The 23,710-nt window shown below is 39.4% G+C and overlaps 2 protein-coding genes across 2 annotated transcripts in view; both read right to left on the bottom strand.

The window, feature by feature from the left end:
- CDC73 (cell division cycle 73) overlaps nt 1-21,850 on the bottom strand; it is a 107,854-nt gene extending 86,004 nt beyond the window's left edge. Inside the window, exons 1-7 of the mRNA XM_054834472.1 lie at nt 21,641-21,850; nt 15,830-15,935; nt 14,767-14,836; nt 13,725-13,787; nt 13,584-13,636; nt 11,723-11,811; nt 9,275-9,491 (exon numbers count right to left, since the gene is read on the bottom strand). Of these exons, the coding sequence (XP_054690447.1) occupies nt 9,275-9,491; nt 11,723-11,811; nt 13,584-13,636; nt 13,725-13,787; nt 14,767-14,836; nt 15,830-15,935; nt 21,641-21,771 (729 nt within the window). The 5' untranslated portion in view covers nt 21,772-21,850. The remainder of the gene's footprint in view (nt 1-9,274; nt 9,492-11,722; nt 11,812-13,583; nt 13,637-13,724; nt 13,788-14,766; nt 14,837-15,829; nt 15,936-21,640) is intronic.
- Nucleotides 15,204-15,739, bottom strand: LOC129209118 (ubiquitin-conjugating enzyme E2 D2-like). Its single transcript, XM_054832968.1, has 2 exons — nt 15,710-15,739; nt 15,204-15,667 (listed from the first exon to the last, which is right to left on the bottom strand). The coding sequence occupies exons 1-2, from the start codon at nt 15,737-15,739 to the stop codon at nt 15,347-15,349; spliced, it is 351 nt and encodes a 116-aa protein (XP_054688943.1). The 3' UTR covers nt 15,204-15,346.
- Nucleotides 21,851-23,710: the final 1,860 nt, after the last annotated feature.

Raw genomic sequence — 23,710 nt, 5'->3', positions numbered from 1 at the left:
TTATTCTAAACAAAAATGTAAACACTAATTAAATGTTTGAAAGGCATATGCTTATTCCATTACCACTCAATAGGCATTTTAAGTTAGAGATATGTACACAATGTCTGTCATTACAGTCAATTTTCAGTAGCGGTTCATCAGTAAAAGAAACCTTTTATCAATTAAGGAAAATAGCTTTTTTACTGGTTCAGAATAGTATGAAGCATTCACAAAATGTTTAGATTCTTCCAGAGTATTGTATGCTAACACTGATGTGGCATTAATTAACACCACTGGCATTACGAAACAAATGCGTGAACTACAAAGCAAAGACTTCTGGGGTGAATTTGGTGGAAATCATTTAAAGAGAGCTGCGATGCAAAGCTTCTCTAAGCTTGTTCACTTGACCTCAGTCAGCATGTTGTCAATCTGCTCCAAGCTAGAGGGGCAGGAACTGGAAGACCACCAGAAACCACTTATAAAGGCAAAGCCATTCCTTGAGCAAACCTGGTTCTTTCTTACAAAGACTGAAAGAACTCACACAAAACTGTATTTGAAGTTCTTTTCAGTCAGAAAAATCCTAGGGAAAAAAAAAAACCTTTAAAGAGCTGTGAGCCATGCACACATCAATTATATGAGGATACTCAAAATCAGCTCTGTTCTTCAGAAACTAAGCCTAAACTACATGCTTTTACTGGAAATTCAGAGATTTCTCCCAAACTATGGGCTGGCCAGCATATCAATCACAATTCTTGTCATTGCTGTGCTTTAGCACATACAGTCTCTTGGAAACAAGCAGCTACTTGGTCTTCTGAAATTTAGGAAGAGGAACCAATTAAATAACTAGAGGAGGAATTTTAAAATAGTGATTGTCCCTGTAAAAGCCAAGTCTTCTTTCAGTCACAAGGAAGCTGCGACCAGCTTTAACATCCATATTTCATTCATAAAACCTACAGTTAACATACTCTTAAAGTGCGCTTAAATATCAAATTATGTATTTTTCAAAGGCATTTTAGCATCTCAGATTTTAGCAGCCTGAAATTGCATGTCCTGGACCATATTTTAAATTCTTTCAGGTAAAAAAAATTCCACAGTATTTTCTCCCGTCTGCTGAAAAGAAGTTGCTAATAAGCATGGAATTACAAAGTGTTCTTACTGATGTTTTTTTCCACCACATGAAAATGCAGGTCTCCCAAGGCCACAGCTAATATCTGTTTGGAAGGGGAAAAAACCAGCAGTGTTTTAACAAGCACTCAAACTAATATCATCACCTTGCTGTTCATTGGCTTGGTCGGGGATGTGGGATTACGTTACTGTGACAGAAAAATGATTGAGCAGAAAGTCCACTGCAGGTACCAACTGATTTGCAAAGCCCTGAGGAGTTGCAAGACCACTAAGTTTTCATTGTTCATTCCTTCAGAGATCAGAATATGAACATCCCCTAGCTCCTGCCCTAGATTTAGTTAAACTTAATACCAAATGCAACATTTTTATTACCAAAAAACTTCTGATCTGGGGGACAGAGCAAAACAAAAAAAGAAAAAAATCTGTTTCTCTGCACTAAGTCTTAAAAAAATTTGAACATGGTTTAAAAAAAAAAAGATGCTTAAGAAAATTCTTAGTACGTAAAAGGACAATTCCATCGATTCTTCTTGTTAACTGCCTGGAGAGCTGCTACTCCCATGAAAGCTCTCTGTTGATTCGAACCATGTTTACACCTAATAATAATTCATCACGTGGGGGCAAAAGAGGCAAAATGTTTCAGCAACTACCAAATCATGCTTTTGATATTGTCTTAAATAAAGCTCTATCATAATAGATTTTGCCGCCCATCCTCACTCAAGCCTTTAAAAAGACGACTCCTGCACTAGATGTAAATTGGAAGGGAAAACAATGGTAGCCAAAAGATGATCAATAACAGCAGCTATGGTCAGATAAACATAATCATCTTACAGAAAAAGTCACACGTATTCTTTAGGAAAGCCTGCAACAGTACGCAAATTCTCAAAATTTCCTGACACAGATGCTCTGTCCCTTGCCAACATAGTGACTAACATACACCAAGTCAAGTTACTATCACTGGTGTTAATTTAACACCAGGCTGTTTGAAAAGAAATACTAGAGCAAGTCAGATCAGCCTGCTCTGCTGGGGAAGACTTAATGAAGTTACATCACTAAGATGACTCCTTTTGTAATAAAAATACTTCCACTTAAATATATCACAATTTATTCTAGAAACTGCAATCTTTATTCCGCAACCTATCTTTAATTTCTGTAACTAGCCGTAACTCTGAGACTCATTAACAAAGACTTCTAGTCACAACAGCAGTTTTATCATGCTAGCAAAAAAAATATTTTTTTTTCTAATAATGATCATTCAAGGAGAAATACAGATTCCAACTTCATAGAAAAAATTCTTGAGGCAAAAAAATTTTAAGTATACTTCATCTCAATCACCTGAACAAAAATAAAATATTAAATCGAACATATAAAACTAGAAGCATATGCACTGTTACACAGCATGGCTCATAGCGCTGCAAAACTTCTCCATAGCTAAGTTGTAACCAATTTTTGATCAGGTTTTACATTCTGGTATTTCACTGCAGAGAGAGAAGAGCCAAGGAACAACCCTAAAAACTCAAATAAACTCTTAATTGAGCTGACAATAAGGACTTGTTGCACATGCATCCCAGGATGATCAAGAGCTGCAGAATGCAGCAATATAAACAATGCAATATAAACATTGTCCAAACTTATAGTAGGGCCAGAGAAGGAAGAATCAAGCCCCTATCACACTTTACTTCACACATTTGCTTGATATGCTCAGACATACTGTGAAGTCTTCTGCAGCCACTGACAGACTGAAAGGCACGATGCAGTACCAGAAATGCAATATTCCCATCGCACATTTTCAGCAATTCTTGTGTACTGCATGAAAAATGTAAACAGTATTCACATGGTCTCATAAAAGTACACCAGATATTAAAAAATTGTTCATACGGAACATGAATTGATGAACTGTGTATTTTAAAGAAAATATTTTGCACATTTAAATTTAAAGCACATTTAAATCTGGAGTCCTTCATTTAAGGCATCACTCTCCTATGCCTAATAAACTAGATCTTCAACTTGTAAACTGTTCACCAACATTGAAGCTAATCTTCTCTCCTCCTTGCTCTGAATTTAAAGATAGTCCTAAAGCACTGCACTAGCAACATGCTAGGTTGCCCTCAGAATCAAAGGGTGGACACATGCAAGATTGATACTCAGGGACAGCCACAAGCAAAAGTAAGCATGCAAATATATTGGTAGAACAGCTACAAGAACTATTGGTAGTTTCTGCACTGTGTTTATTCAGACCATAAAAATTTCCACTGCTTCTGACCCAGCATCATTCCTCTCTGTACAGAAGAGCCCTTCAGATAAAGGCCACAGCTAGAAACATGATCCTGAATTATATAGTCGTGATGAAGTAAATCCTCCTTTTTGAATTACATACACACGCACCTCTCCCACTTTCCTTATTTGCTTTCATTTGAGTAACACCTGAAATGCACAAGATGCTCAACTGCATCAACAGGCATGTTTGCAGAGAGCTCATGGTACCTCTCAAACTATTCTCCATACACTTTTGATCTGTACATACTATACTACAGTAAGTCATGCAACAAGCATACTACCACACAATTTTTAAAAGAACCACTTAAATAAATAGGTAATCTTAGTTGTGCTTTCAGAACAAGAGTAGTTTAAGAAATTCACAATAAAATACTGGAATTTACATAGCTAACCAACTGAAGCAGAATACAACATGAGTTATTTTTTTTTAAGCTGTCGGAGTAGGTAAAAAACTATTAATATAACTGAACTTGCTACTAACTGCTGGGGAAAAAAAAATCAGACACTCAATTTCACGAAAAGTTACTCTGGAACTCAAACAACATTTCTTTATGTTCCAGTCAAAAAGTTCATTTAGGTGTTATTATGGTCTACTGCACTGAATTGAAGACATAGCTATTAGCCCTGTATATTTGTGGACTATGTTTTTAGTAAAAAGTTCCACTCCTCACTTGTTCCGTATCATCATCACGAAGATTTTATAGCCAGAGCATTATATGAAAGACAACCGAAACACGTAATTTGAAATAGCACAAAGGCTAAACCAGAAGTATGAAAGAGCAGCAACACTATAGTATCCTGAAGATACAGCACAGCATAAAATCTGCTCAAAAATTGCCCTCATACATAATTTGAGTTTATTTCTCCTATGAATGCAGCATATGGAAATACATTTTTTTTTTAATAGTTATAGAAACAGCATGAAGAATGGTGAAATTACTTTACAGCTGACCTACTTTTTCTTTCAGGAAACAACAATTCTACAGTTTTCTGACAAATTCAAGGTATCTATTTACAAAACAAGATTCAGTATTGCTCAATATAAATACAATTTTTATTATCTGGCCCATCTTTCCTTTAAGAGCAGTATTCAAAATGCCTCATAGCAATATAGTGGTCTTCCCAGTGTTACTATGTAAGCTCATACAGGATAAAGTTGAGTTTGGGAACTTAAGCTATACCATGCTGTTACACTTGTGCACAGCCATTCAAAAACCATACGCTTGTTCCATTTGAAAGCACTAATGAGGATACTAGTTGCTATTAACCTGGCACACCTTCATCTTTTCCATTGTGCTATTAAATTCACCACTATTATGAATTTCAGGAACACAGAACAATTCTGCCACCTAGAGCCCATATATAAAATCGCTTTTGCAATCAAATTCCTTTTCAAATTTCCAAAATTTTACTCTCAGATCTTTTAGCTGTCAAAAGTGAATAAAATAGTATATTAGTCTTTCTATAAAATTATTTTGATTAAGGTATTTTCCAGTTACAAGATCATATTAAAGATTTTACTGAAATAACAACTGTGGTTGTAATCCCCTCACAGGTGACTTCACTAGTAAGAATACTGAAAAGGTATCAGGAAAAAAAAAACACGCACTGAAGGTAACTGTGAGATTGCTCACAGCATTTAGGTCAAATATGTTTGTTACTGTTGAAAAGATCAACCCTACTAATAAAAGACATTAATTTAAAAACAAAGCATGTAAATACTAACTGTGGTGGTAGTATTTTCCAGGCAATAACACAAAATTAAGAATATTCACCACCGTATGTATTAAAATCAAGAGATTATTCAGGAAGGAAAGAAAGAGGAAGGATGTGAAAGGAAGGTATCAATTTCAGTTTAAACAGTTTTTTCTAGGTGTTCAATGGTTTGCTTTAGAAAAGCCAGACATTTATCTAAAAGCAAGTATACAACAGAACTGAGACCTCTGCAAGGCAGCAATTCAAAACTTAATAGTCCAAACACTCATGATGGTAAATATTTTATGTATGGGTTCAAAGCTTCAGCTACCAGAAAAGATATCCTGTTCTATATACAGAAGTTCTCTCAATAATGAAATTACAAAAGTACTATTTTGCTAGTATTTTCCCTTAAGATTTGCAGTTTCAGAAGTGTCAATGTTAATTCTGACATATCTTCACCAGACAATACTTCAGTTCAAACTGATTTAACATATATACAACTCTGGCAAACTTAACCTGCTGTTCAGAAACGAGTTCCATAGTCAACAGCATGACTACATTATCAAGAACTCATTCATATCCTTCTAACATGATGTAAGCAAGCATCCAAAACTATTACGTCTGCTTTATACAAAAAAGGCCACCAAAAAAACCCAGCGAGACACAGCAGCAAGACACTTTGTCCAAAGACCCATCTACAGATTAAACGATTTCCGCTTTTTCTTCTTTAAACTTCTCTCCCCCAGCATATCCAGCTGTGTTGGGTCTGAAGATAGCAATTCCCTTACCCTGATATTTGTGTGTGTTTGTGAAGATTAAGAACGAGAATTGGACTGCATGAAGAGTGAGGACAAACAGTAGAGATGTCTTAAAGTTTCCAACAATCGTGGCTGTTAAAAGAATGGTAAAGGAATTCAGAAGCAGCTCTAGCATCAAGTACTTTTATTGCTTTTGAAATCTGACTAAGTTTTCAGTAGGTTAGACTGTCAGTTGACTCACCAAAACAGCAATGTTATGTTGCATGCCTTCAGTCAAACTTGAAATTGAATTGCTTTAAACAATACATCTTCCCAAACAGTTCTAAAATTAAGCTACTATGAGTGGAAAAAACCCTTAGACTAAACAGATGCAATTTGGCTCTGAAAAGTGATTACATAAAAATGTCACATTATTCATAAAATCTAGAAGACTACACTTCAGACTTGGGGAAGGCCAACAGATGTTTAAAACAGACAGTGCAGGATGACTCATCCACTAGTGATTAAATCAAACACTGTATTTCCAAAAGAAGGTAGAACTGCATAATAATCAGGCAGAAAACTATGGAAAAATACCTCAACAAAAAGTTCTAAGCAAGCAAACAAATGCAAATTCTAGAAATCTTAAAACCAAAAGAGGACAGGTGAACTAGGGCTACATTTCCAGTATGAATGGGACAGTACTGAGACTTCCAGAGAAGAAAACAGTAATTATGAGAGATTGCAGTTACTTTGTAGGTTGGATAAATGTCAAGAAGGGAAGCGATGCAGCAATTAATTCTTTAGCTGTCATAAGCAACTGGTTGTTGGAGCAACTGGCCAAAGTAGACACAAAAGGAAAAGCATCTCTTGGTTTAGTCCATAGTACCTACTTTAGAGACGTACTGCTGAAGAATACGCTACAACAGGAGTATCAATGCACCCAAATTCAACATTCTTGTAAACGAAAAAAAAAAAATCCTACATCCAAGAAAAAAAAATCCTCCACTATTTAATTTCACTAAGAGGAGCTACATAACAAGGAAGATGCTACCAAAAGATCATTCAAAGCAGCATCTAAAAGGGTAGAATGCAAGTAGCATGAAAACTTTTAAAGATATTAAAAAAAAGAACACTGTATCACTAGAATCTTTAAAAAAAAATCCTGGAACAGTTCTATAAAGCAAAAAAAAAAAAAAAAAAAAAAAGGCTATTTGAAGTAAAAAGCAAACTTCAGACTCAGAAAGTGTGTCCAGAAGGAGAAACGGTAAATACTCCAATACAGTCAAAATTATTGCCATCTACATAGAATTTTGAGGAGCGTCTTGCTGGAGGAATCCGTACTTTTTTCAAACATACCAAAAACAGAGGAAACCTACCAGAAAGTTGGTAAGGATGAGAGTTTATTTTCTTTTTGCTGTGGCCTGATCTTCCTACTGTTTTCTTTTTGCATCTTAAACTATCTCTGCATCTTTGTTTACTACAGAGAACACTGGGAAAGCTCACACACGAGTTTTTCTCTGTGGAGTTGAAAGCTTGCAGAGCTGCCTCAGACTGAAGCAATTTCTGGATAGAAACAATAAAGTTGACATTTTGGGACGCTCACACTTTGCTACCATTCATTCAGGAGTTCTAAAGGAATTCAGATATGAAAAAGTCAGACACTATGTGGTATGTAAACTACCGAAGTCAATTTTTGTTTTAAACATTGTAGGAGGATTCAACAGACTGCAGATGAATCTATACCAAGCAGATAATTCTTTTTATTGTAAGTTTTCACTGTCAGGCACATTAGCAATTCAAGTATCGTTCAGAAAAGTCGTAACAGCATTTGCAGAAGGGTATCATGCTTCCCTGATCAAAATTCTTTAAATGGACAGCCAAGTAGATAAGGAATGATCTGCCTGAGAGAATACATCTGAGTTTCCTAACAACTTTTGAGAAAGTCTTCACAAAGATTCTTAAAAAAAAAATTAACCAAAATCCCTCCCAATCAACCCACAAACAAACAAACCAACCAAAAAAAAAAGAAAACCCTGAGCTCTTCTGGGATAAATCACAGCCCTGGGTAACAAGTGATGTTTCCCCATCTACTTACTCTCACTGTTACTTCTACAAAAATATAAACATTATCATTCGATGATTTCTGTCCACGCTATCAAGAATGCTCCTGCAATCCTGCGCAAACAGAAATAAAGACTTGCTATTATGCCTGTTATATTCATCAGGCTAGTCAAAGCAACTGCATGCTGGAGTCCAAGAACAAACTTGATTTCTTTTCTTGTCTTTCTCCCCATGTTAAATTTTGCTTAAAATCACTATCTCATCTCATTATTATGACAAGCATACTACAATAAAACATTTGCCTCTTTCCCCAATATTTTCACACGTTTCCCTTAGAAGACATGTGAAGATATGAGTGCCATGAATGATTCCCTAAAGGAGGAAAAAGCTATCCGGATTCCTTCAGTACAAACATTTCCAGTGACTAAAACGTTAAAGGCTTTCTGTTCAGCAGTGAGATTGCTACAAGTTTCAGACTCAAAAAAGCAACACTCACTCTGCATGTAGTATGCAGGTACGTGCCACGTACCTAGTAATTACCCCATAATTCATGCATGAAATTATTCTACCACTAATGCCATGAGACCAGGTTGTGAAAGTGAGCGCTACGTAAAACACCATTAAGACAAATGAAAACCGGGACCTCGTCTACATCTAAACATTCTTTTCCTGTGACAGTACTTAAAGAAGTAAAGGCAAAGGATGCAATTTGACAATAACCTCAGGAAAATGGACATTTGCCATCTTTTAGAAATTGACTTACTGCTTCCTTGAGAAATTTAGAGCCAAGTAGCACTGCAACAAAAAAAGTCTAACTGTCCAAAGAGAGCAAGCTGTCAGCTGTGCTTGCAACCACATTGTGGATGGCACATAACTAAGTGCAGCTAAAAACATGGATTAAAGGAACATGACGGGACAAAAATACACAGAAAAGCCTTCTCATGGTAACACTTTCCGGTTTTGTTCATTTTAGCATTTTCTCTCCTTATCACTTTGGTGTTTTCCACAGCTTGGCAGCCTTTGGACTTTCAACGTACACACATTGCTACTTCTATCAGTTACTTCCCACTTTTGTCTGTCTCAAACCCGCAGGTACTTTCATACAGCCCTCCCAGCTGTAGGGCTCAAGTCAGCTTTGTTTAAGGGGAATTAAGCGATTACTTGGTATCTTTTAAATGGCTGAAGCAAGTATTTTGAGATACATTTTAGGCTTACTGTAACGAGGTAAGAACACACTCTTCCGTCACTGTGCCAACAGCCCTCCAAGCCTACCTTCACCTAGCACACTATGCCTAATCCCTCCCAGTCACCTACAGTTAACAAGCTAGAGATACAGAAAATAGAAAACGCAGTTTGTCATTTGGATCATAAAAATAGCTTGGTATCCAGAGCATTACCTTGCCTGTGCTTTGTAAGATTGTAGTTCTTGTCCTCCATACTCTCTCCCTGCTGACAATGTCTCTGGTTACATCCACTTCAGCATCAACAAAACTTCTCTGTTTAAGAGCAGTTATGTCATCATCCAGATCAGTTTTGATAGTGGATCTTTTCTTTGCCATGATTTTTGCTTTGATAGCAGCAATTTTTTCCACTGACATGGCTTCAGACAAGGACCTAAATGAGCAAAAATAACAGAAGAAACTGAATAATTGCACAAACAATTCTGAAAGAATTTGTGAATGAGTAACTTCATCTTGCTTAAAGTTCATGGCTCTGCTATAAATCATAAAATAGTCACCCTACATATACTTGGAGATTACATGAACTTGGCATTGCTGTTTTGGGCCTGAGAATCAAACTTCTGACAAAAGACTCCATCCCAGTATTAGCAGAAAAAACATCAAAAACCCCCAACTATAACAAGCAGAAATAAAGACTGCAAATGTAAAGCATCAGGACTAACACTTCTATTTCCAATCCCATCTGAATTTCAGCTCCCTGTTATTTTCAGTGGATTACAGTTTTGTGTCCAGTCAGTCACTCCCTGGCTGCTCCGAGGTTTTCAAAGCATTAATCTAAATTTCAGCTGAGGTTCTGTTATGCCACTTGAAAGACATGTTAGCTTTTCAGAACATGTAGGCCAAACAAACAACAGATGGCAGTAACTTTGTCCACGTTAATCTGTGTTTGAGGTAGCTCAGTTCAGTCCAAAAGTGCAACATCTTTATCTGTTTACTTTTAATGGGAAACACAGAATTTCGTTGCCAAACAGTGAGCCCTATTGTTTTGCAGGTGAGCTAAAGGAAAAAAAAAAACCAAACTGAATTGCACTATCCTAACTGCACATACCCAATTCAATTTTACAGGATTTTTTTTGAGATTACATTGAAAAACTAATACAAGTACTGGTTGTGAAGTATTCTCCTTTTACAACTAAGCTATTGGAAAGGGAACTTTTCTGCGTTGCTGTTAAAGTAACAACAGTGACAAACACGGAGTTCAAACTCACTGCCTGTAAAGGTTATCTGCACTTTTTTTAAAAGGGCAGACTTTTACATTAAGCATTAAAAAACATCTGTAAATACAGAATACAAAGGAATTATGAATCATACTCAGTAATCCCCACTGCAGCATTGTCTCACAACTCCAAAACAAAGTCGTGACACAGTCAAGCTAGTATCCAAATTATTAGTTTATACAAAACAATGTGTGTACTTTTTGACTTTTTTTTTGACCCTAGACTTTCTGATTTTAAGTCAGGTATGCCAATCAGATTTTCTTTTTTTTCCCCCTATAGTTTCCTTTTAAGTACACCTATACAAAAGAGAGGAAGAAGACATTCAAAAATATGTATTTTTCATGTGGTTAGGTGTAATTATAGATTCTATAAATGCCTCAACTCTGCTGTATTAATTGTTGCAAGGCTAACTGTAAAACTTAATCCCAGGACAGACAAGCATTCACAGTATTGTTTATGCTCAGGAGATAAATTTCTCAAGAAGGCAGTTGGTCTACCAAGTGAAACTACTTCTCTGTAAAATCTAATGCAGACAAAGCAGTACATTAATTCGTAGCCATACACCTTAACTGTAGGAAGCACAACTCCCATTTTACATTATGGGAGATGACACACTAAAGAAACTAAGCAGCTACATTTACTTTAAGACCGAGTATTTGAAAATGACCTACTGGAGCCTGGTATCCTACTAAGCCCAAGATCCTTAGCATCAACAAGATCTTGCAAGAATTTTGTTTCTTGGCCCCCTCTCTTGGGAAGATATGGTGAAAGACTCAAAACCAGCTGTCATTCTCTGCAAAATTCTGGATGGATACAACTGAAGAGAAAAGGTGATGGGCAAGTTTTTAAGCACTTGAATAGCGAGTACTACTAATGGCAATGACAGTGCATTATTCTTTGGTAGCCTACTGCCTCTTCAGAAGCAAGAAGCTCCCCTCTGCGGGGAGTCACACAGAGGTTGTGTTACCCTTTGATCTCTTCTCACAATGCTTTCCTCCTTTTGCATGCAAGACATTCCTCAATACAGGATATTTTTCTTTGAAACCAAGAGATAATCAGCTTCCCTTTGCAGTTCTGCTCATTGTATTCAATGGCTTAGACAAATGCCATGGCAGAAGAAAGCAGAAATGGCAGACTTGGTGGGAGGAAGAGACAACTGATGAAGTCAAACCAAATCTCATGCCACAACATCTGAACTTCCACTCAAGAACAGGAGTCTGACCAGGCACAAAGTTCTGCCTCCAAAGGTGTTACTGATGATAGCACCTAAGGGAGGGTGACTTCCACAGAGAGCTGTTGGATAGAGTAAAATTGGCTGCCTTGAATAGCACAAGAATTGTTATCAGTCCTTTAATTAAGCATTACCCATAAGAAAAAGTATTCCTACCTGATCTGCTCTGTTTGCACGATACCTTCTTTATGTCCCTCCAACCGAGCTGCCAATCGCTCCTTGTCAAGGCGCACACACTCTTCATCCTAGCAGTAACAGTAATGTTTAACTGCAATGTTTAATTTCTTGTGCATTCTCTTTAAAAAAATAAATACAACTAAAATTAAAGATATTTATTTTCTTTTTTTACATTTGCAAGGACAATCTTTATTTCCAATTATTTTTGATCTGTGCACTAACATTAACTGTACAGCTATTGGAAATTCCCTCCCAAGAACCATAAAGTATAATTAGAATAATGAAAAGCACTACCATCTCCTCAAAGAGCTTTGCTCAGACAATTGAAAACAATTGAAAAATCAGAGACCTTAAAGCTGGCAAACACCACACACATTCAGATAGGACAATACACACATTTAAGGTAAACTTATCGGACATTCTAATATGCCCAGATATTTAATCAGTGACATTTTTAAAGAAAAGAACTGTTCAGAACTGTTATTTCTTGACGCAGAACTTTTATAAATGGCATTCCTAGTAAATATAAAACACAAGTCAAGAGTAAGGAAGCCTCTAGTTACTCAAGCCAGGTTTGAGACAGACGTGTAATTTGAGAAAGCAGTACAGAGACGTAATTTTACACCATCTTTTCAGCTTCCTAATGCTGGTACCACTTGCGTTCAATCTGTCTTATTTCCCCGCAAAACTTAAATCAGCATCGAGCCTGTCCTGTTGCTAAAAGGCTGTTTGGAAAGGCTGAAGCATGGCAAAACCTATCATGCCCATGTATCAGGTTAGACCTGGAATTTCTACACTGAGATGGTCTGCAAATAACTTAAAACAGACTTTACAGACTCCAAGCTGCCAGAGCAGCAAGAAAACAAAGACGATGGCCATAAGCTCATTAGGCTTATATGCAAAATTCTTGATTCTCCCAATTATGACTGAAGATCTACAGTTTCAAAACATACTGACATCACACCTACATACGGTAATGTAGAACAAAAATCTATAGATCACCAATAGGTCATCTCACAGCAATCATCTGCTCATGTGCCATTAAGAATACATAAAGTTTCTACGATTCTGACAGTTATAGCTAAGCACAAATAATGTTTAGAACCAATTCTTGAATAATGGAATTCACGTATTTTGACAACTCTTAAGAAGAAATGTAAAGTCTCGCTACTCTGAAAATACATACAGCCAGATTTATAACAACTCACAGAGGAGACAACTGGATGAACATAGTTTAAAAAAAATTTAAAAAAAACAAAATCAAGAAAAACAGTAAGACAGTTTTTAAAACCAGGCAGTTAAGTAACACAATGTGCATAATAACTACACGCATTGCTTCCATTCAAGAGGTACTTGTGAAAAAACACTGTTAAATTAATTACCTAAGATGCAGCTTCAGAAAATAGTAATCACAGGGACAGTTTCATATACTGCTATAGGCTATAATAGCAGATAAAACAAGTAAGTATCCATTGATAGAGATAAGCCTGGCATTTAAGTTGTAATGCCAGCTCGTGGATGACAAATAACCATAATCAGTCATTAAATGGCACTTTTATTCCAATCCCATAGCTCTTAGCAGATAGGTTATAATGCAACAGGTACTTACAGACATGTGGTCAAGCTTTCTCCTTTCATACAACAACATACATCTAGCAACTAAATTTCCAAGTTTAAACCTGAGGCTTAAGTTCTAACTCCTTCCAGTTCACGTTCATACTAACAGAAATACTGTGTGCACCCAGACGACAGGCAGCCCAACTGAATTGCAACAAAACCAGATAAATACTGTAATTTACCACCAACCCCAATTTGTATTGATGACAGTTACTGTCATTACCTCTATTCTTGGTTTCTTTGCTTCTGCTAATATTTCATCTGCTGCTCTTTTAACTACAAGAAAAAGAGGACATTAAAAATGCAAGACTGTAGTAGACTTTCATAAAATAAACCTCAAAGCTATTTTTTAGTTAAACTGTACCTTGAGTGGACCGCTGAAGACCAATTTCAAGTGGAGCACTTCTGTCTATGCTTGATGAGGTTGCTGTAATCAAACACAACATTTCATTTAAGTACAAAAGTTAAGTACATAATGAAGAAGTACAACAGATAAATTGCAAAAATGGAAATTCTAACTAGATATTAGGTAGCAAAGGTGGTCAAGCATTGGAACATATTCAGAACCTGACAGAATATGAAGTTAGATCAGGTTGCTCATGGTCATTTGGCCCTTCTTTGAAAAAGGGGACTCAACCAGATGACCTCCTGTGGTTCCTTCCAATATAAATTAGTCAGTGATTCTATGATCTGTATAGACCACATAAAAGAAAACAGAGTCACAAAGATAATTACTTTATAACCTGGAATCAAGATCTACTAGTTTGTCTAGTTTTTTGACTAAAGCCAACCTGCTGACCCCTTTAAAATATATATAACATGGTTTACTGCTCATATTCCAGTATACTTAAAATTCTAAGACCACCTACAAAACAGAGCAACTTACAGAAGCAAGCCATATTTATCCTTCTCTCAGAGAAACCTCTTTCCTGACTATGGTTAACAAAAAATTTCAAGATGATGGAATACTAGGCAAGTCTATCAGACTGATAAAGCAGTGATTTGGTATATTTTATTATAACAAAGACTTTACCCCACACACTCATTGCCTCAAGATCAATGCACTACTGAGTTTCCCACAATCTAGAGAAGGAAAAAATATAAGTGCTAACCATTCTAACACAAAACTATTAAACAAAGAACGTCAGCAATAATGAAAAAGTAGCTCACTTCTAAACATACACATAGGAATGCAGCTCCTATCTAAGCGCCATAAAAAAAGTTAAGTTTGGGACAAAATTAGAAAAATAAAAGAAATCCTAACTTCGTCTGAGAAGTCTGAACATATTCAGTTAAGCTGCAAACTGACCACCATTAACCATCCTTCCCCTCCCACCCCTCACATGTCCCATAAACATGAAGCAGTAAAGCGCACTATGTGTCTAAGTTAAAAGAGCATCACTCACATGTTTCCCCATTTAGATATGCAAGCAAGTCTTTCCTATCGGGTCTTCTTACCACAGGAATGTTTTCAGTCTGAAAAGACAGCAGACTTGACATGAAACTGTTATTCCCTCAGAAAGGCTCTTGCTGAAGATTTTTCACTTTTATTGAAAACTGCTCATTCACACAAAGACAGAAACACATATCCTGCCTCCCAAGAAAGCATAACTATCAAGCCTAAAAATACAATTACTTCCTAGAGGATGTTCAACTACACAAAATGAAATATGTTGTCTGCTATAAAACTGAAAGAGAGGATAGCCTTTTTCCTCCTTCGCTTCAAACTCACAAATAAGATTAAGAACTAGATTTTAACATACACACACTTCTCTGCCAGGAGTCAGCGTGGGTATGCAGAAATAGAGTATTTTAATTTTGTTGTTCCAAGCATGTACAACACGCAGCACTGCTGTATCAGGTAACCACGTGGCACAGGGGATGAAGTGTGGGCTCATAGAAAGCAGTCAAATGGAAATCAAAAGGACTTTCTCCTTCAGAGGTCCCCTATCTTTATTTGTAGAGCTGATCCAATAATTTCTTTAATTAGACTGCATACTTCTGAGTCCACCCCAAGGCTATCCTGCTGTACTTCTCTGTTTCATAGATCCTTGCAATCTCAGGCATCAACAGATCACCTAGATTTGGATCGTACAACAGAGAAGAGATGGACAAAAGTACTTTTGAAATAGGTAGTGCTAGAGACAGCTGTGACCATAGAATATCAAGAGAAATACTGCCACTACTGTTCATATTTGGGTGACAGACTCTTGTTGTAAATGCAAGCTGGTGTTTCGAAAGATAATCTGTTAGGAAGTGAACTGTCAAGAAAAATATTCCACCTTGATAGGGATTGTCATTTATTCCCTATGTAGGGGTGTTCTTTCTTAAACACACACTTCATTGCACATCTTTTTCCCTTTCCCCAGCCAAATTCATACGCTTAAATGCTACTATTGATCCCTGAAAATAACTATCACAATACTTATCAAAAACAAGACAAAATACAGTTTTATATGGTCTACTTACTGCAGCACGGCGGACATAAACAGGATGTGAAAGGTGCACATTATTGAGCAGGAACAAGATAGAATCCAAAGTGTAGTATTCCCTGGGTTGGCCCTCTTTTCCTGTCCTGTAAAATCATGAAACAAAGATTTTAACATTTAACCTCTCCACCTCTGTCTCATACACATACTGTTTTAGCAAAATGCTCTTTTCTTTGCAGATGACAGTTCAAAAAGCAAGCAGTAATATTATTATCAGGCTATTGCCAAACTAGTGAACTGCCAATTGCATTAACAAATACAAGTGATGGATGTATGTCCTTGCAGCCTCTTTACTGAACAAATTATAAAACCTGTCCAAAATAATCCAAAGTAAGAGCTGGATGGATTGTAAAATATACAAGAGGCAAGACTTGAGAAACTGTAAGAATACATTCTCCCACATTTATTCCGATTATCAAAGGAACCATCTCCCTTATTTGGGATAGCCAGAGGAACATATCTGAACCGTAAATGGAAAAAAAAAAAAAAATAGTATTACGTGCTCTTCGGGTGTAATGTGACAGAATTTTTACCTCTAGAGAAAGCACAGTGAAGAACTCGGAATACACAAATTCCATGAAGCCCACAGAGAAAAAGGTTCAAAATGGCGCCAAAAGGTTAAAGTAAGGAGCGACTAGAAACTAACTGCACACAAAACCAGCAAAACCAAAACGGACTACAAAATCACAGTGAACTTCCATACTGAAGTCAGACCACAGCAACACGAAGCATCATCTCAGCTGTGAAACAGCTTGTTTGAAAGAGATGCCTTTTAAGTCTGAAAAGGAATCTGTTCTGTGTAACAATTTGGAAAAAAACAATCCCTCAAAACAAAACATAGTTTCAGCTTGCCTCCATGTGCATCAAACCTAATTCCCCCCCTCACACACACATTCAGCCCTTTATGCTGGTACTAGAAGACTTCGTAGGGGAAGCAATGCCTGTCCCAGTTTCAAAACAAAACCTGTTCCCTAAACACTTCAGCTGCTCCGAGAAATGGACCTTTCCGTGAGCTTCACAGCCCCCAGCGAGGCCAGGAAGTCAGTGATACCAGAGATCCATCCCCCTGCCCAGACTTGGGACCTGCTGGACCCCGGCTCCAAGTCAGACAGGGCTCTCCCGTCCCCAACCAGTCGATTCACCTCAAAGCCTGAGGAGGACGACTCACCAGAAAACTAGGACAACACCATAAAATTTAAGACTGGCACAGAATTTTGATCAAATCAGAAACATCAGGAAGAAATTCCTCATTAAAACCATAACAAGGCGTTTTCCTTCCAAGTACAGCGGCTTTACTCACAGCTCACCAGCAGCATCAAAACACCATTGCAGAAGTGCCAACCTCAAAGGGGGAAGGGAGAGGAAATAAAAAATACTCAACTATAACTTTCTTTAACCTGAAAGAGCTACACGATCAGCTATTAAACGCAACAGAAGTCTCCATACTGTGGATATAATGCCACTACTGCTTTTCTTGCAATTATTTTTCTGAAATTATCTAGATCGAAAGTGTCCAATAACCTGTTCAGAACGCATTATTAGCAGTAAGGCTGAAAACATTACTTTCATAATGATGCCCGAGAAAACCAATATACCTTTATTCATGCAGAGAAAAGTGATTCAAAAGACCAGGAGAACAGTAGAATAAAGGATCTTTCTATCACTGTTTCTTCCTTCCAAAAACTTAGCCTGCACGGGATAGGGGTGTGCACATACCTTTTGTTGCTGAAGAGGAACGGGAAGATGTATCTTTCAACTGCTAAGAATCCAAAAGTTGGCTCCACAATAACAGCCAACAAAACTGGATTCCTCAGCAAGGAATTGCTTGAGTACTTTACTGTTTCACTGCTATCTTTGATAAGGTGCTATCTAAACATATTCAGAGCACTGGTAGAAACAAAAGCTTCCTCAGATAGACTTGGCTCTGAAGCGAAGTCTATGCCATACGATATAGTTGTCACTTCATTTTAAAACAAACATTTTAGATTATCTCACTTCAGCATAACTCATTATTTCTTTCAAGTGTGTCATATCCACTGAACATTATATATAAAGTCCAGCTGGTCATCTAATCAAGTTTTTATTTACACTATTTAGCAATAAATGGCATAATTTAGAAAACAAGTACCGAATGGTTATCTATTAATTTGAAAATACAGTATTACAAAGCCACAGGCATTGCCAAAGCTCAGCAGGGCACAGCTGGTACTTCATCACTTAAACCACACACACAAGAAATCCCCATGCTCATTAGAGTTGTAAGAGGATGTTTTATTAGGAGGACAAAATACTGCACATTAAAGGGAAAGTGTCAGAAGGACAAGCAGTTGTACGCAAGGAGAAAATCTAAATCTGAACTGACATTTCAGCATTAGCTTGTGATCCTTTCAGATTTTCCAGACAGAAAGAACTTGCTCAATAAACAAAGAACTAAAAGCAAGCTGATCTGAAGGTGGCTTACTTCGTTCAATTTACAAACACACAAAGTAACAAAAGAAATTAATTCTCTCATTTCCCATATTTAGCAATGGCATCAATTACTTTAAAAAAATAAATAAAATCTTAAGATTCAGACCTCAAAAAGTCCGGTATTTATATTTTTGCTTTAACAGTTATTAAGAGTTGCATCTCTCATAAAAAAAACACACCACAAACCAAAAAACCCACAAAAACAAAAAAAACCCTCCAGCTTAAAAAAAATGGAGAAAATGTTTACGTAATGCAAGAAAGAAAGTTTTACCCACTGGTTTTTAACATCAGAAAGTTATTTCCTGCTCATCCATTCACCCTCAACCTGTGGGCACTAGGATTTTATTCATCATTTTTAACTGCTTGATTTCCTCTTTCATGTTTCAAAGCATTAATTTTTATAGAGGTCCTAAAGACCAGCGTCTCATCCACAAAAGCAGGCAGTAACCTTTAAAAATACAAGACTAGGCATGCAGAGTACCACACAGATTACAATACCCATGACCAGCTGCTCACTGTTTAAAAACTCCTCAGCTGTGCATACAAGCCCCTCTACTGGGTAAACAAAGCAAGCAAGTTTCTCTGTTAGATTGAGCCTTTCCTTTGGTTTTGAAACAGATTCTGTAATCACTCTTCAGCAGCCACAGATCAGCCATTAGATCAAAACACATGACACACCTAGCGTTAGACCATCTAGCCGCCTCCATGTACCAGCAGGGATATTCATATAACTATGATCTGGAAACTAACCTAGATTAAAGGGAATTTCTGTTTTGGTTTTTTCCCCCTCCAGGTTACTTTTAACCTGGCGCAGTTCCTCAGACCAATTTGCTGTTTGGCTCACACTTGTGCTAGCACAGGGAGAAGGCCGTGCAGGGCAGCGCTGCTGACTTCTGCCAGCTTAGCTGCTCAAGGAGCCACAGTGTTAAATGTCTGGTGGGACTACTTCTAATTCTAGCAGGGACAGAATGCCACCACTGCTGTTTGGACTTGCATTACTCTGTCTCTGGCAGCAGAGACGCAATTACAGCAACTGTGCTGTGGAGACCTAAAACAGAAATCAAGATTTGCTTCATGAAAGACTAAGCCACTAACAACTGCTCACTGCAAGCACGGTTTGCATCCTGTCGAGTGACCTGAATATAGGAGGTTTTGATTCTTAAAAGTTTTTTTAAAAATGTTCCTCATAAGTCTGGCAATTACAGCAATTAACAGCTCCTAAACTGCGGTGTCAAAGCTATTGAGTATGGCTTGCAGAACTGGTCTCATTCTTACAGTGTCTTCAATTTAAAGATTAGTCCGATAAAGATTCACAGTGGTTCACAATAAATGTCGTAAACTGATAGCAGTCTGATCCTAGGAAAAGTTCAGAAGCTGCTGGTCTGAACCAAGATGTACTAACTAACTTCAAACAAAAAAACCCCAAAATTCTAGAAGACATCTAATCTATCACAAGAGGTGAGGACACAGAGAGCTGTTACGATGCTACTGCTGCTGTTCTGAGCAGAGCATCCTCAGCTCACCCCCACAGCTCCCTCTTGACCATGAAGATAAAGTTGCCTTAATGGACATAATGAAGTTTTTCTCTCCAATTGCTGTCTTTTTGTCTTTTGTTAACAAGTTCTGGGCTTAATTCAAGCTCTCCTAAGCAGCAGTAGCGTTAGGAGGCATATCAGTTTCTCTGGTCCCTACAGAAGAGCAATGAAACGTGTCTGTCTAGTTAACCAGTTTGTTACTTCTTGGGAAAAGTAACTTGTAGCAAGGAAACCACCACAATTGCCTATACAGCTGCTCAGCAAAAACAGAACTAAGACTTTTCAAGAATTTTAAAACTTAACTGCTTATGCAAATATTTTTCTTTCTCTTCAGTCTAGCTACTAGTATTCCCCATTGAGCCAGGAAGTGCAAATAAATCCCAAATGAGTTTCCGAAAGCTTGACGTAGTTAATGAAATACCACGTTTCTAGTTTTTAAATAAAGTGCAAAGTAAAGTCAGTTTAAAAAAATAAATCTCTCTACAAGTTAACATAAACAAATAGGTTTATTTCCTTTCTCAAACTAGAAGTCAGAATATTGCACCAATACTATTATTCGTATCAATTAGGAAAACTAAACCCAAAACTAAGCCCTGGTCATAGACAGAACTACAAGGGCTTTTGTGAGACAACTGCAGGTTCTTCTGTTTTTCCATCAAGCTTCAAAGGATAACGTCCTCTCTTTGATCAGTACCTGAAACGTTTGCTATCTGATATTTAACAATAAGCTTTTTTTTTTTCTCTTGGGTTTAAAAAAGATTCATTGAAATCCTTCCAGTTAGGACGTTAAAAGCAAGCAGCCACTAAATTCAGAGGAAAGGAGAAGGAACTCCTCCCTTGTGTTGTAAGCAATACATATCACACTAGAAAATTCAACAGGTACAAAACCTCGTTTTCTAGAAGTTTTCTAAAAATAAGCCTTTTACCTAATGCAATCGCTTAAGCAACAGAAACCCTATCTCTACGTGTGTACTGCGATAAGAACAAGGAGGAAACAGCCTGCGCGGGGTCCAGCCCAGGAAGAGGCCTCAGCCAGGAGCGGGCTGAGGAGCAAAGCGCCCGCACGGTTCTGCGGGGCTCCACGGAGGGACCATCCGTTTGGACCTCACGGGACTTTCCTGCCCCAGGAAAAAGAGAAGTAGCTTGGATAAACTAAGACAGTAGAATCGTAACGCCTGCTTTTCACACAACACCCAGCGGAACTTCGAGAAGCTGCCTCCTGCCATCTCATCGCATGAGGCTGCAAGACCCGGCCCCGCTGCGGCTCTCCAGCCCCGCCAGGTCGCACGGAGAGGCCGACAGCTGAAGAAAGGCCTCGCCCCGGCCCCACCGCTCTTCTGGCCCAGGGCCGGGGCGCCGGGCGGGGTCCCGCGAACCTTCCCGAAGGGACCGGCGAGACTTCCCTGCCCGACCGGGCTGTTGGCCGCACAACGGGAGGGAGGCATCGCCCACCGCGCCGCGAAGGGTGCCGGCCGCACGCCGCCGAGCCGGCCGCTCGGACGCCCCCTCCAGCGGGGCACCGCGCCGGCGGGCAGGCGGCACCTCGCCGCGCCCAGGCAGAGAGGAGGCGCACGGCCTCGGTGCGCTCCCCAGGGGCCCTGCCGGGAGGCGGCGACCAGGACGCTCGCCCCCGCCCGCCTCGTTCCCTACAACGCGGCGGGATGCGAAGGGCGGCGGGACCCCCCCCCCTTCCCGCTCCCCCGCAACTTCGGGGCTAACTTCTCCCTCCGCCCCCTGCCCGTCCCTTTCCCGGGCGAGCGGCCGCCCGCCCCGGCCCCGCCACTCACCCCCAGATGACATAGTTGGTCTTGACGTTCTTGGGCCAGGAGAACTCGCCGAAGATCACCTCGTCGCCCTTCACCACGATCTCCTTCTTTTGCGTGTTGTACTGCCGCAGCACGCTCAGCACGTCCGCCATCTTCGCTCCGGAGCCGCCGGCCGCCGCTCCGCTCCGGCCCGGCCTCTCTGCCAGCCGCGCGAGGACCCCGCCGACAGGCCCCGGGCTGCCCGCCGCGAACGCCTGAGCAGCGCGACCGCCGCCTCCAGGGGGCGACGCCGAACCCGTTGCCATGGAGCGACGCGGCCCCGCCCTCAGGGCGGCACCCGCCCGGGCAGGGCCCCGCCCCCGGCCGGTCGCGGAAGCGGAGGCCCGGGCCTGCCGTCCCGGCCATGGCTTCGGGGAGCGGCTCACGGACGCCGCCGGCAGGGACGCGCTCGGAGCCGCTGCCGGGCACAGCCACCCCCGCCAGACCGGCCCGAACCGACGACGCCCCCCGTCACGGCCGCAGTGCCGCCCCCGGCCCGGCCGCGCTGTGCTCCCCACCCCGGCCGGTTCTCCACAGCAGCACCCGGTCGGTGGTGCCCGGGACAGCGCGGGGGCAGAAACGCCTCAATGAAACGGTGTAAAAGCTCGATGAGGCTGTGCGCTCAGCTCACGCTGCAGGCGAGAAGAAAATCTTCTGCAACCTGGCCATAAAGGGGGAAAAGGATAGGAGAGAAAAACTTCTGTTTTATCCATCACAGAAACGCAATTTAATTCTGACAAGAATAAGCCGTCAAAAGACATAGCAAAAAAAGTCATTAGGAAAATATTTATTGCCTCTGCATCCGAAGAAGAAAAAAAATGGTAACACCACCGGGCAAACGGTTCTTCACCCTTCACGGAGCTCCTGTAAGCACAGTTGCCGGTGGAGGCCTCTGCCAGGCACAGGTTTGCTCTCTCCGTGTTCCAGGTTAATTTCTTCTGCTCAAGCATACAAAAAGTGCAAGCGTGGCACTTCACAGCAGAACCCGACAGACCGCTGTCCCCTGGGGAACACCAGTTCTGGGCTGTTAGGTCTGGAAGAAAGCTCTTGTGATGGCTTATTCTAGTCTTTGATGCTCAGAATTTTCTTAACACTTTTCAACGTTGGCAGAAAACGTTATCCCATTTTAAATCTGCAAAAGGCAAAACTGCATCATTTTTCTTCCCGTAAGTAGCATGTACCAAGACTGACAAAACAGACTAAAAGTCATCAGCGTACATAATTTCCTGTCCTGAGAAGTTTGTGGTGTCACCCTTTGTGTCAGACCCACACAGCGTGCTGAATATCACAAGTATAACATTTCACACATGGTATCGAAATAGTCTAATACACAAATATACTACAACACCTAGTAACATGATGAGTTATACCAATTACTTTCAATATTTATTTTTCAACTGTAACAATGATGTTAGAATGACACAACAAAGCCATTCATTGCAGCTGTGCTGTGGTCTGTTGCTCGCTCAGCAATGATGCGGTACATAAACAGCTGCAACACAGGGCTGCAAAGAAAATCATTTTCATCTTTCAAGAAAACATTGTAGTTCTAGTTTACGTTTTCATTTAAGGATGCTTTCATGAGAAGTTTTAAATGGGAGTTTACAAAATAGCTTCCACAGTTTGCTTTGGGGATCATAGTGTTAACTGTTATTTTTATCACTAAATCAGAATTGAGATGCCAGAGAAACTATTTTCACATGGCACTAGATACCCAAGGGTTCATCAGTTTTACCACAGGAGATCAGGCCAGAAAATCATTACCAGAAGTGAGAAAGCGTGTTACCATTGAGTAAAATGAAAGTATATCACATAGGTCATATGTTTCGACTGCATTTTATGACTAGTTTAACAGAGCTGTAGTCTAAGAGGTTATGCCAATGTTTTATATGAAATAAAAATTAAGTTGCGAAACAAGGTTTGACAATTTTACATCATAAGTAAGCTCATTAAGATTAATAACATCCAGAAAGATTGTTCAAGTCTTATAATACTGGAGGAACGAGATATACCATGTCTGAATACACAACATTCATATATATATCTATTTCA

The sequence above is a fragment of the Grus americana genome, chromosome 8 (genome assembly GCF_028858705.1).
Source record: "Grus americana isolate bGruAme1 chromosome 8, bGruAme1.mat, whole genome shotgun sequence".
NCBI classification, from domain to species: domain Eukaryota; kingdom Metazoa; phylum Chordata; class Aves; order Gruiformes; family Gruidae; genus Grus; species Grus americana.
This window is presented reverse-complemented; position numbering and strand designations above follow the sequence as displayed.

Excerpts from the sequence above, each read along its gene's own strand:
- LOC129209118 (XM_054832968.1), bottom strand. The coding sequence starts at position 15,739 with ATGAATTTGGCTGGGGAAAGGGAAAAAGAT. Across the intron at positions 15,668-15,709 it reads CTGGGGAAAGGGAAAAAGAT|GGAATAAATGACAATCCCTA; the intron begins GTGCAATGAAGT and ends ACCCCTACATAG.